At 38.1% G+C, this 14248-nt stretch overlaps 1 protein-coding gene across 2 annotated transcripts in view; it reads right to left on the bottom strand.

Moving 5' to 3' along the window:
* abcf1 (ATP-binding cassette, sub-family F (GCN20), member 1) overlaps positions 1-14248 on the bottom strand; it is a 546353-nt gene that overhangs the window by 90946 nt on the left and 441159 nt on the right. For both annotated transcript variants that reach the window (XM_051920392.1, XM_051920395.1), the window contains one exon: positions 5725-5864. In XM_051920392.1, the coding sequence (XP_051776352.1) occupies positions 5725-5864 (140 nt within the window). The remainder of the gene's footprint in view (positions 1-5724; positions 5865-14248) is intronic.

Genomic DNA, 14248 nt, shown 5'->3' with positions numbered 1-14248 from the left:
CTTATTCATTTTGTCCTGGATCGTTTCGTGCGTCTGGATTGTTTGCCATCTGCCTGTGTACATTAGGACTTCAAGTGGTTTCATGGTCATCCTGCAAAGAAAGGAGCGCTCCTGAACCCGTCCACCCTTCTTCACCACTTCGGGAACTACCGGTAGGACTATCTTTACATTCCCATTTAACATGCGGATCTCCGGACTATCTTTTTTCATCATTACATTTCATCCGTTGTCGTTTTTCATGAACTTTTTCATGATTTACTGTGTGTTTTGTTTGTGCTTTGTTGTATTTAATGTGTAATTGCTGTAAGGGGAACAGTGGTGGTATCGTTGTTTTCTTATTTCATTTGTTTTCATTACAATCTTTATTTGCCGTTTGATTACCGGTTTTTGTCTTTATTTGTGACTGTGCGCTGGTTGGTTCAAGGCTGGGTGTGTCCCTGGAATCTCCACCATAAAAATAAATAAATCACCGTCTTCTCGACGATGTGAATCTTAGCGGCACCAGACCGCTACAGCGTCATTCATTTCTCCTTGCTGCTGATTGACTGTGATACATCTCCAGCTGAGTGTTCTTGTGTTTTCCGTTTACTTAAAAGCCTGAACAGCAGGCTGTTTGCTTTGTTTCTCTCTCCTCCCCCAGACATTCTCTGCTTCTGTTGGGGGTTGTGCTCCCCTATGATGTTTGTCTATTCTTTAATCGATAACTAACTGAATACTGAGCTTGTTTTACTTCTGAAAGAGACTTGTTTGTATGAAGTGTTTGAATAAAGTTCCTGTCTCTACAATCTCCTGTGTTTCTGTGACCCAAGTGTTACACCCTGCAGTACTGCAGCCTCACTGTCTCTGGGATTCAGCCGCTGCACTCGACTTGCCTGCCAGCGTCAGCACTTACCTCTGTGTGCTTGCATGCAGCCAGTTCAAGTGCAGTTGGCTCAGTAATTTACTGAGTTTCATCCATGGCGTCAGTTGCACTTTGTACATATTGTTCCAGTAGTTTTTTAAAATAGCCGTGTGTAAAATTCCAGTAATTGTGATGCTCTTCACATGAAAAAAGTGTTTTAAAATTTCACTTTTTCTTTGTTAATTGTGACGTTTACTTAAAGCGCAGCAAAAAAGTATTTGACGTCTAGGGATGCATTAACCCCCAAGTATGTGGCAGTTTAAGGCTTAAAGCCCCAAGATGCTGCCGAAACGAGCTGCACCGTCTAAGGCTTCTGGCAATAAAAATGCGCTTGCATGAACTACAGTACATATAGCAGTAACATCGGTATTTTACATTCTAGCACTACGGGAGACATAGCAGTGCAGTATACAGGTTTACCTTTACATTCTTTTTTTAGGTAATGTATAAAGTTGATTTTGAAATAAAATTAAAGTGTTTTGGGGGCATATTTAGTGTTTAAACTATAAAAATAGGCATTTTCTTTAACCACATCCAAAATTTGCGGTTTATCAGAATTCACATATATATATATATATATATATATATATATATATATATATATATATATTTTATATACTAGCTGAAATACCCAGCATTGCCCAGGAGGAAAATAAAGTTTTGTTTTGTTTTTTTAGTTGTTTGATAAAAATATAATTAAAAAAACCACAACTTTAAAAATAAAAATAAATTAACAAACAGTGAAGACTCACTAATGTGCTTGTCTACACTAATGCGGTCTTGTATGTACTGATGCTCGGAACTGGACAACTATTTAATTTCAAAAGCAACAGGGGCGCGGTGGTGCTCAAACATAAAGAATGCTGGCAGTCACCTCCAGTTCGTTGTCGGGTGGTTATTCCGAGTGTCAACTGGATGATAACATGAATACAAGAGCGCAAGATCATCCCCCCACCCTACCCAGAAGGGGGTGGGTTAGGGTTGATTTCATCCTGCAGTATTTTTAGTCGACCAATGCGAAACGTGAATACCAAGTTTCATGAAAATCACTCCAGCCATTTGGAAGTGATGCTGGAGTATACATACATACACACATACTGTACATTGACATTTATATATACAGGCACCTGTACCAGGCGGCTGCGCCTACATAGTAATGAAACAGGACAAACTTTAAAAATCAATAGACGTTGGCACTATATCTGATTGTGTTCAGATCTGACGGGAGAGCGTTCCCCGCGTGGGGAGAAAAGCACATGGCCGTGATAATCTCTGACAATTAGCAGCTACCCGGTAAAACACATGGAGCTCTGATCTCTCTCTCAAAAATGTCAAACGTTACTCCTTAACAATCTGTAGATGATAATGTCTGTTGAACAAACAGGTATCACTAGCTAAGCAGAGGCAAGGTGTACTCCAACACATGGTGAGATGCATACCGACTCGAACAGAGGCTGGCAAGTGAATGAGGAAGGCCACGCCAACCTCGCTCTCGGGCCATAGTCACTCTCTTGGATTTGCATAAATACATCAGTACCGCAAGTGAAATATGGTACTTAGCGAGATGAGAGAACTTGCAAAATCAACAGGAAAGTTCAAGCAAATTATAGACAACAACCATATCTAAATCCGTTAAGTAATTCTCTCATAAAAGTGGACAGACATACAGAAAGAACGAGCTTGGACCAGGAAATTTTTAAAACCATTTCTTAACGAGCACCTATGGGCCAAGGGTAACCTACATTCCAAATTTCAAGTCCTCATGGTTCAGGAGATTTCGTGATGAGTTAGTCAGTGGTATTTGGCTTTATATGTATAGTCACACATTATTTTAACATGGCCTTCTCATAACTTCACTGTAATTTAATCCTGATACTCTGTATATCTAATTCATTATAATAACTATTCATTCAAAATCTGTACTAACCCCTACTCTCTCTTCTGTTTCCTTTTCCGGTGTCCTGTTGGTGGTGGCGTGCGCCACCACCATCTACCCAAAGCACCATGATGTTCCAACAATGATGGATGGATTAAAAGCCAGAAATCTGTATGACCATCAGCATCAAGTGACTCCGTGAAAAACCCGAACTACAAAGAGGACTATTTCATTTATGTTAGGTAGAATGCCCAAAGGGGACTGAGCGGTCTCGTGGCCTGGAACCCCTACAGATTTTATTTTTTTCTCCAGCCTTCTGGAATTTTTTTTTGCTTTTTCTGTCCACCCTGGCCATCGGACTTTACTCCTTTCTATGTTAATTAATGTTGTCTTATTTTAATTTCTTATTTTGTCTTTTATTTTTCTTCTCTCCATTATGTAAAGCACTTTGAGCTACTTTTTGTATGAAAATGTGCTATATAAATAAATGTTGTTGTTGTTGTAGTCACACACGTGCGAGTAGGAGGCAGCTAAAGGGCTTGAGTAGCTGTAATACTACATCAGACCAGGGGGTGGCGGAGTGTGCCGACTGTCTCTCTCAGTCTCTTATAGACCATTCCCGGGAAATCTTGCCAGATTCTGGTGCCACTGATGACTTCACTTCCGGTTCTGGCATTGATGACATAATTTCCTTTTCTAGCCCTTAAAACCGCCATCTTACCTCCACTTAATCTGTTCTGTTGTGGACTCTGTACTATGCACATCGCGCTACTTAAAAATCAACTTTTTTGCAGCCAGGAAAACAATATACACACATAAACAAATGTGTTGCAGCTATTCCTGCTTGTCACTCCTCTCTATAATTACAAAACAAAATGTGCAAATTAATGCCTGAAAAGTAAATACACATGAAACAAATGACTCCACATGCCACTGAGGGATTCATAGGTAAAATACCTGCAAAACGTAAATTTTTTTTTAATTTATATTTTTTTACACGAGGTAAACACAAAAAACAAACCCACACACAAAAAGCTGAGGCTCCAAGGATAGCCTCTCAGAAAAGCCACATAAAAATGAAAACTGTGAAGGAAAAAGAAATAAAAGAAAAAGTTATACCAGAAATAGAAAATACAACAACAAAAATGTTTGTTTCAGGATTATTTTTCTGGAAATGTGTAAGAGAAAATGAACTTACCAGCTAAATAATAGTTTGCTACAGTATGTGTTCAAATACAAAACTGTTACTTTAAAATGAGTTGACGTAGTACATGGAGACACAGTTGAAAATTTGTCAAGGGTAAATTTCACACAAACGTTAGGAGGTTTTTCTTCACACAGAGAACCATAGATATAGACAGAAGCACTTAAGGGACATTCAAAACTCAACTTGATGCTATTGTGGAGGACTGAATAGGACTGGTAAGCTTTGCTGGGCTGAAAGGCCCATTCTAGTCAAAATGTTTCCAATATTTTTAATGTTCTGAATTAATGGCTTTGCAGTGTGGTAAGGATAGTTTGACATCACTGAAAATCAATACTTTCACTATTCAAGAACACTAACACAACTGTGCTGTCTCAGAAAGACAAACAAACATATTCATGGATCAAATCAGAATTAGCCAGTTGAATGATATTTAAAATTACATGTTGCACAAATTTGTTTTTTTAACAAACCATTGTATTAACATTATTTTAGTAATTAAACGTTTTTGTTTTGCATAAACTGTTCTGACAAAGAACAAACTATACCTTTTAGTGTATTAGATATACGCTGCTTCACTCTATATTGCGGATTTCATATGTAAGCATATCTAAATATATAATGTGGATTTTTCGCTGCTTCGCGGTATTCTGCGGACAATGGGTCTTTTTACTTCTGATACATGCTTCCTCAGTTGGTTTGCCCAGTTGATTTCATACAAGGGATGCTATTGGCAGATGGCTGAGAAGCTACCCAATCAGAGCACGCAGTTAAGTTCCTGTGTGCTGATTGGCTCAGCGACAGAGCACAGAATTCGATTCCGCTGCGTTAACCAGGAAGTCTCGTCTCGCTCATTCAGCATCAACGTGCTCCTGCTACTGCTTCAGGGACCGTGCCCAAGCGCCAATGGAAGATGCTAACGATTTCCAAAAAGGTAAAAGTTTTGCATATGTTGAAGGAAGGGAACAGCTACACCGCTGCAGGACGCCATTACGGAATCAATGAGTCCACGATTCTTTTTTATTTAAAAAGGAGGAAAAGAATATAAGATCTATAGCCGCAGTGTCCTTTAACCTGGACGCAAAATGAGTTGTAAGTGGATGTAATACGGCGGTAGTCTGGATGGAATCTGCTTTAGGGATTTGGATTGAAGACTGCCGGAAGAACAACAACTGCGGTGCTACACAGTCGCCTGAAGAGGCTCCTTTAGAAGAGCTGTAACGCTCTCCTTTGTTGTGCAGTAAAATGAAACTCATCGTTATCGGACAAGTCGCCGTGTCATTGTTGGTGAGTAACAATTAATTTTCTACTTACAGTACTTATTACATGTACATAGTTTACACATTTTACTGTATACAATTTTTCTTGCATTGTACGTATTTATTGCTGGTGGACTGTCTGTCGTAATGGCTGTAACATATGTGACATCAGAGACGCCTGATATCTATAAAATAATATTTAGGTTTTACTGTATATAAAGTGTGTTTACATACATAATTTCAATGAATCTTACCTAATATCTAAGAATACAAAGGGTTTATGCTGTATAATTGTGCGGGAAATGTTTATAAGAGTGTGGGCGAGTTTATAAGGGCTTAAAATATATAAAAATAACCATATGTACATAAGGTTTTTACTTCGCGAATTTTCACCTTTCGCGGGGGGTTCTGGAATGCAATCCCCGCGATCGAGGAGGGATTACTGTATACAATTATCTAAGCCCAAAACCCATTAAGAAGTTACCTTGTCAAGTCTTTCAGCAGCAGCGTCCTCTCCTTTTTCCAACAAAGCCTGTAGCCGTTTTTCCTCTTCTAGGAGTTTTATTCGTTTTGTGTCAGCTTTTAGGACAGCTTGAACAGCTGGAGTGTCATCAGCTACCACCTCTGCAGTCAATATATAGTAAAGAGTTAGCTTAACCTCTTCCATAGTGAATTTAAAAGGAAATTATTAGAAAACAAATTTAAAACTACAGGCTTTCCTTGTCAAACATACGATACAAATTAAGGAAAACATACGGAAAAATTAAATTTGTTTGGAATTCATACTTTTTTTTGCCAAGTTTACTACTTGAAACTGTTTCTAAGTATTATGATTGTCTGTAAATTAAAGTTGAAATAATTTCATAACAGATTAAGCTTAAACAATCATTACTTATTTTTGAAATAAAATACAAAAGACATAAGTCAGAAAATAACACAAACATTTTAAAAAACTATTTTCACTGAACACACTTTTCAATTCTTTTGCAAGTTATAGTACACCTACAAGGTGTCTTGAACTTTTTGGATAAAAAAAGCTATTGCATAATCCCTTTCGAGTGAACACTAGGTGTACAGCACACAGATAACCAGATTTACACATTGCAAAGGCAGTATCAACCACGTATTAATGCAACATTAAGCATAAATAAACAAACAGATGACTAAAAACATGTAAATACAGTACAGTTCTAGAAGAATGTTATTGATATTTTGTAGTGGTTTTAATTAAACATTTGAATGGAATTTGTGGAGGACTTGCATGGCTTCTTATTGACTGCTCAAACAAATTAAAGGGACACTTGGAAAATACATCAGATCTCAATGGGAAAAAAAATCATGCTGGATATCTATACTGATATGGCCTGGGTAATGTGTTAGGAATGAAAGGATGCCACATAGTTTGATGGAAATGAAAATTATCAACCTACAGAGGGCTGAATTCAAAGACACCCTGAAAGTCAAAGTGAAAAAATGATGTGGCAGGCTAGTCCATTTTGCTGAAATTTCATTGTAGCAACTCAAAATTGTACTCAGTAGTTTGTATGCATGCCTGACAACGTCGGGGCATGCTCATAGGACGATGGATGATGTCCTGGGGGATCTCCTCCCAGATCTGGACCAGGGCATCACTGAGCTCCTGGACAGTCTGATGTTAGATGGACCGAAACATAATGTTTCAGAGATGTTCTATTGGATTTGGGTCAGGTGAGCATGGGGCCCAGTCTATGGTATCAATTCCTTCATCTTCCAGGAACTGCCTACATACTCTCATCACATGAGGCTGGGCATTGTCGTGCAACAGGAGGAACCCAGGACCCAATGCACCAGCCTAGGGTCTGACAATGGGTCCAAGGATTTCATCCCAATACCTAACGGCAGCCAAGGTTCCGTTGTCTAGCCTGTAGAGGTCTGTGCATCCCTCCATGGATATGCCTCCCCAGATCATCACTAACCCAGCACCAAACCAGTCATGCTGAACGATGTTACAGGCAGCATAACATTCTCCACAGCTTCTCCAGACTCTTTCATGTCTATCACATGAGAGCAGGTTCACCCTGAGCATATCAATGAAAAGCACAGGGTGCCAGTGGTGGACCTGCCAATTCTGGTATTCTATGGCAAATGCCAATTGAGCTCCATGGTGCCGGGCAGTGAGCACAGAGCCCACTAGAGGATGTTGAGCCCTCAGGCCACCCTCATGGAGTCTGTTTCTGATTGTTTGATCAGAGACATTCACACCAGTGGCCTGCTAGAGGTCATTTTGTAGGGCTCTGGCAGTGCTCACCCTATTCCTCCTTGCGCAAAGGAGCAGATACCGGTCCTGTTAATGGGTTAAGGACCTCCTACGGCCCTGTGCAGCTCTCCTAGAGTAACTGCCTGTCTCCTGGAATCTCCTTCATGCTGTTGAGACTGTGCTGGGAGACACAGCAAACCTTGTGGCAATGGCATGTATTTGCCATCCTGGAGAAGTTGGACTACCTGTGCAACCTCTGTAGGGTCCAGGTATCGCCTCATGCTACCAGTAGTGACACTGATCGTTGCCAAATGCAAAACTAGTGAAAAAACAGTCAGAAAAGAAGAGGAGGGAAAAATGTCAGTGGCCTGCACCTGTTAAACCATTCCTGTTTTGGGGTTGTCTCATTGTTGCCCCTCTAGTGCACCTGCTGTTAATTTCATTAACATCAAAGCAGCTGAGACTGATTAACAACCCCCTCTGCTATTTAACTGACCAGATCAAAATCCCAGACGTTTCATTGACCTTTGCAAATCTAAAAATATTGGTACCTGATTTGCCCAGCTGCATTATATTTTAGGTGAAGGTGTTACAGAAACTTGTTTGGCCCTGACTCAAAAAGAACACCACCACTACTTCCTGAAATGCCATAGTGATTGTGGGATTTTGCTCCAATCATTCTCTACGCAAGCCAGCTCCTGTTGTTAATGAAAAAATTATTTAATTCTTTCCTCATTAGCACTCTCACCTTGCATTGTCATGCATTTCCAATATTGTAGATTTTGTTTTACTCAGGCTATAATTAAAAGACAAGTTCAGTACTTTTCAGGTCAAAGTTATTTTGTCACAGTTATGGTATATACTAGTTTGCCACATGAAATAGTGTTCACCATAAATATGTAGACCATATTTTATATATTTAAAAAAAAACAACTAGTCTGCTCTTGCATTTAACAATAAAGCTAAAGGGTACTTGAATATCAATATGAAGCTTTAAAACGATTTTGATGTAGCACACAGTTCGATTTAGGAAAATGTGCCTTCTACATACTGTATCTGAGGCATGTTTTTGACAACAAAAGTGAACTGGAAATAATATATTTTCAGATTTTTAATACTATTTTCTTTAGGTAAGTATACATTTCTTGCTCACTTTGCTTGTAACAGCTGTTGTGGAAGGAGTTATGACAAGCTGTGACTTTGCAATGTGCACGCACAATTAAAAAAAAAACCCTGAAAAAATGAAAAGGGCACATTGTGATCAGACTCTTGCTGAAGATATGGTAATAGTAGAACTTAGGACAACCTTTAACTGAAAACTCACTGACATTCACTAATACCAATGAGTCTACAAATACAACTGGAAAAATACATGTGAGGCAGGAATGACTGGTTTGAGCTAACGCTCTGTCTTTGTTAAAGCATCTGCAATAAACCTACTAAACTTCAACCTGATTAAACTTTTGTGAACATGTGTTGTTAAACTGAGCCGTGTATACAGTATGTGTGTTCACTCTGCGTTATACTGACGCCCAGTCCGGGTGCTGTTCCTGCCCTGCATCTGATGCTGGCTAGGATAGAATCCAGCTGCCCCTTGCCCCTGCCCTGGATAAGTGGGTTAAAAAGAAGGGTAATTTGAATTATAATTATTGTGTCTATAGCAGAAAAAATATATGAATAGTTTAAAAGATGGGGAAGATACAGAGGACAACAATTATGATGCTGGTGTTATTATTAGAGTATTATTATTTCCATTAGAATATTACTAATATCCAGGTGTTGTTCCTGCCTTTCCCCCTGTAATTGCTAACCCACGATCCGGCCCTGGATAAGTGGTTTAGGAAGATGGGATGGATTATTATTATTAAAAACAATAATAATAAATGTGTCTTAAGCAAAGAAAAATTACAAACAGTTTCATGGACTGAAGGTATTGAGGACAGCAATAATTATTCCTATTATTACAATAACTGGGTGGCGCATTGGTATTGCTGCTGTCTTGCAGTGAAGGAGAATGGTGTTTGCATGTCAGGGGTCCCCTTGTGTGGAGTTTACATGTTCTCCCTTGGTGCTCCGGTTTAATAGGTTAGTATGGATGGATGCCTACAACATCTGTTCAGGTCTTGTCACTTCTGGTGCATGCTGCATTCAACCTCAATATATCTTATTACAGAAGCACAGGCATACATTATCAATCCAGCAGCAGCATGCTGTATGTTTGATAAATAAAGAAATAAGTTTTCATATAGTGAAAAAATATAATCAATCATGGGACTTTTCAGTTACTGTCTAGTCGTCTACAGAATAGACACAGCAACTCACATGTGGTCATCAACAATCTATGTCAATAATGGCACTTGGCAATGTTTTTCTGAGATTAATTCACACCCCTTGGGCTGAAAGGGTGCCGCAGAGAATGACGAATGGTGTGGCTGGCTAAGTAAAGCCCTCAGCCAGTCTCCTTTAAAAATGGATGAATCTCACAACAATGGTTTGCTTTTTTCCTTGTTGAAAATTTTGCAATATGTATGTAATCTCAAGATGTAGGTTGATACTCAATAACATTTATGGCTTGAAAAAATTACATATTCAGTTAAGTTTAGGACTTTTCATCACACTGGGAACTCTAGTGCCCATTAGCTCCATTATAAAATGCAAGAGTGGGTTAGTTACTTATTAAAAATTTATAAAATACGTTTCACTTCTGAATTCAATGTCATGTGGAAAACTAATATAAACTATGATTGTGAAAATATAATTTCAACATGAAAAATATCAAACTTATCCTTTATGGTATTTCATAGATCTAAGCCAATTTTGGTCCTATACTAATTTTCCTTCCAACTGAAATCAATGAAAAAGTTATTCCACATTGAACAAACATTGGAGCAAATGGAACTACATTAAGGTAGTGAACTATTTTTTTTTTGTTTTTTCCCTACAATTAAAACTGTGAATGTGTTGTTTTCAAGAGTTAAAGCAACAGTGAAGAATTATTAATCTTAATAGGTAAATTAAAATTAAGTGCAAAATAATTGTTTAACAGGATTACATGACTTTTAATTAGGAAATTGGCACAAACAAAAAAAAAATTAGAAATTCCTAAGAATGCAGGATGAGAGTGCTAACAAGGTATAGAATTAAAAAATTTGTTTCACCAACTTCAGAAAATGACTTCTATTGTGGAGAATGGCTGAAACAAAAACCTACAATCACTGCTGCCTTCCAGAACTGAGATAGGAGATCCCCGATTTATTCTATCAAAAAAAAAAAAATCTGTTTTCTATAACTTACATATTCACATTTAAATGTCCACTTAATGAAATTTACGAAATGGTTCCAAGAACAATGACAACTCATTAGTTTCTGTTTAATTAATACATTGTGGTCAGCAACACAGGAGCGCCACAAGGGACTGTACTTTCTCCTGTCCTGTTCAGCCTATATACATCGGACTTCCAATACAACTTGGAGTCCTGCCATGTGCAAAAGTTCGCTGATGACACTGCTATCGTGGGCTGCATCAGGAATGGGCAGGAGGATGAGTATAGGGACCTAATCAATGACTTTGTTAAATGGTGCGACTCAAACCACCTACAACTGAACACCAGCAAAACCAAGGAGCTGGTGGTGGATTTTAGGAGGCCTAAACCCCTCATAGACCCCGTGATCATCAAAGGTGACCGTGTGCAGACTTATAAATATCTTGGAGTGCAGCTGGATGATAAATTAGACTGGACTGCCAATACTGATGCGCTGTGCAAGAAAGGACAGAGCCGACTATACTTCCTTAGAAGGCTGGCGTCCTTCAACATCTGCAATAAGATGCTGCAGATGTTCTATCAGACAGTTGTGGCAAGCGCCCTCTTCTACACAGTGGTGTGCTGGGGAGGCAGCATTAAGAGGAAAGACGCCTCACGCCTGGACAAACTGGTGAGGAAGGCAGGCTCTATTGTTGGCATGGAGCTGGACAGTTTAACGTCTGTGGCAGAGCGAAGGGCGCTCAGCAGGCTCCTATCAATTATGGAGAATCCACTGCATCCACTAAATAGTATCATCTCCAGACAGAAGAGCAGCTTCAGCGACAGACTGCTGTCACTCTCCTGCTCCACAGACAGACTGAGGAGATCGTTCCTCCCCCAAACTATGCGACTCTTCAATTCCACCCGGGGGGGGGGGTAAACGTTAACATTTAACATTATACAAAGTTATTGTCTGTTTTTCACCTGCATTATTATCTTTCTTTAATTTAATATTATTTATTGTATCAGTATGCTGCTGCTGGAGAATGTGAATTTCCCATTGGGATTAATAAAGTATCTATCTATCTATCTATCTATCTAAAACAATAACAAAAATATCCATAATCTGCATCATTACTCGCTATTGCCTCTGGGACACAATCACACTCTACTGTATGCTTTGAGTTGCTTCGTCCGAGGAGTAATATGCTTTAATCAATCATTCCTTTTGCTTATCATTTACTTTTCACCAGACACACGTTTAACTATGTTTCCTTGTCTGGTGTCAATCCTAATTTGGCCGCTGTATCTGCATCCAATTGTTTTTTGACAACATCCATCTCCTTCTACTCTATAGCCACTATGCCACTCTAGATTTATTGACCTCTTCCAATCCTATCCTATTTTTTCAATCAAAGCATGTACAGTCACGTGAAAAAGTACACCTCATGAAATGTTTTATTTTTATTTATTTTTTTTTTTAACATATGTGAACATATTAGAAATTGATCTTCACTTAAACAGTATCTACACATAGTTGATAAAATGTAACAAATAACACATTTATATTTTGTAGCCCATTATAATTTAAATGCAAAAAGGACACCCCTATATTTATCACTCCTTAAATACCTAAAATGATAAGTGTACCAGATCAGGCTGTCCCAGCAAGTTCAGCCTGAGAGCAGAATGCATGATTCTGACAGAAGTCTCTAAGAACTCTAGAATTTCATTGCATGATCTACAGATAGCTCTTGCCACGGTTGATTTCCAAATGCAGTAGTATACCATTAGGAAGACACTGCACAAATTAGATCTAAATGGGAGATGTGATAGGATTTTGCTGTCCAGAAAGAATGTAAAGTCAAGGATAAAGTTTGCCCAAGAACACCTTGGCAAAGACCAGGGCTTACAGAACATTTTGAAACATTCTGCATTTGCAAGGCACCCCTTTAACATCACAGCTGAAAGAATTATAACTGTAGTAGTGGGAAAAACTTTCTCCCTTTCAATGTCAGAGATTGGTAGACAGTTATAGAAAATGCCAGTTTGAGTTTTTTTTTGCCAAAGCACCAACCCAAGGTATTAGAGCCAAGAGTGTGATTACTTTTTCCAAAGATAGAAATGGCATTATCTGGTTATTTTTTGTTAATTACTACAAAGGCAAATTTTCACTATTTTTGTTTCTAATTACATCACCTTTACCTAAAGATAGGATTTTATATACATATAAACAGTATTATGTCCACATACAGTATGTTAAAATAGAAGAAAACATTTCATGGGGAGTACTTACTCTGACTGTATGATGTTTCTATCAGCTCTGGTGCCGCCTGGTTAAAGTCGTTACAGATTACAGTGGTTACAGATCTGTCAAAGCCAGCTCCAAGCTAGGACACAATTTCTTTCTTGTCTGCCTCTTTTTAGTGTCATTTTTTTCCTTGTTTTGTGGATGGTGGTTTCATGTTTTCCCGGTGGAAACATACTTAAGTAACGCTCAGACAAAGACAAGATTTCAGTCCTTTGCAGTACATAATCATGTAGATATCCACACTGATGCATTTTAGAGTTGCCCACCAATCTATCTAAATAAACATACAGTACATTTGGATTTGTGGAGGAAATCAGAACCACCCGAGGAAACCCAAAAAAAATGAGAACACGTAAAATGTATAAAATACCTACCTTAGTAACTAATCAAATCACTGTTCAAGTGCTACAAGATTTAAAAAATGAACAGTAAAGATGTTCTGAGCAAAGGATAGTCCCAAAATGCATAACCAAGCCAGGTGGGTGGCCTGATGACACCACTCACAATTAGGTAGTATGCGTGGTATACAATTTTTAGCTGAATATGTTTGCCTAGATTAACAAGGAGTAAATCTTGTCAATGGCCAATTCTTTATTTGAAATGCTAACTAAAAGGTTTAAATAATGAACATGTATATTACTGAAACATCGTACAGTATAGTTTCTACCAAGGATATTATAGTTTTGCCTTTTTATATTGGTTTTTATTTCTAGATTTTTTCTGACCTTACTTGGAAATTCAATTAAGTTTTAGTTTTTCTTCATTGTGTATTTTTAGTTTTAACTTAGTTTTTATTTCACAAAGATATTTCTATTTTATTTTTACATCTATTCGTTTCAGTTTTAGTAATTAAGGTATGGTTAAAGAGCTACTATGGAGTTTAGTGTCGTGCCACAATCAGACAGAACTGTACACTTAAAAGGTTTTTGAGTTTAATGTCAGTGGAAGCTTACTACACTACATGGTTTAATATCTGGTTTTGTTTTTGTCTGATACAAACAAGCATAATCAAAACCAGATATTGAATATGAACAATGTTATACAATTTTATAATTTTTTAAAATATTGTTATGTAATTTGTGCTGAACAAATGTGCAGGGACTGTTTGCACTTTTCATCTTTTTCTTTTATTGCCCAGAATGGGCAAATTTGTAATGAAACTGAATTGTTTTACTTTAAATGTCGACAGCAAACAACATACCTGCTCCATGACAATGTG

The sequence above is a fragment of the Erpetoichthys calabaricus genome, chromosome 1 (assembly GCF_900747795.2).
Source record: "Erpetoichthys calabaricus chromosome 1, fErpCal1.3, whole genome shotgun sequence".
Classification (NCBI taxonomy): domain Eukaryota; kingdom Metazoa; phylum Chordata; class Cladistia; order Polypteriformes; family Polypteridae; genus Erpetoichthys; species Erpetoichthys calabaricus.
Note: the sequence above shows the minus strand (reverse complement) of the source record. Positions and strands in the feature narration are given on the sequence as shown.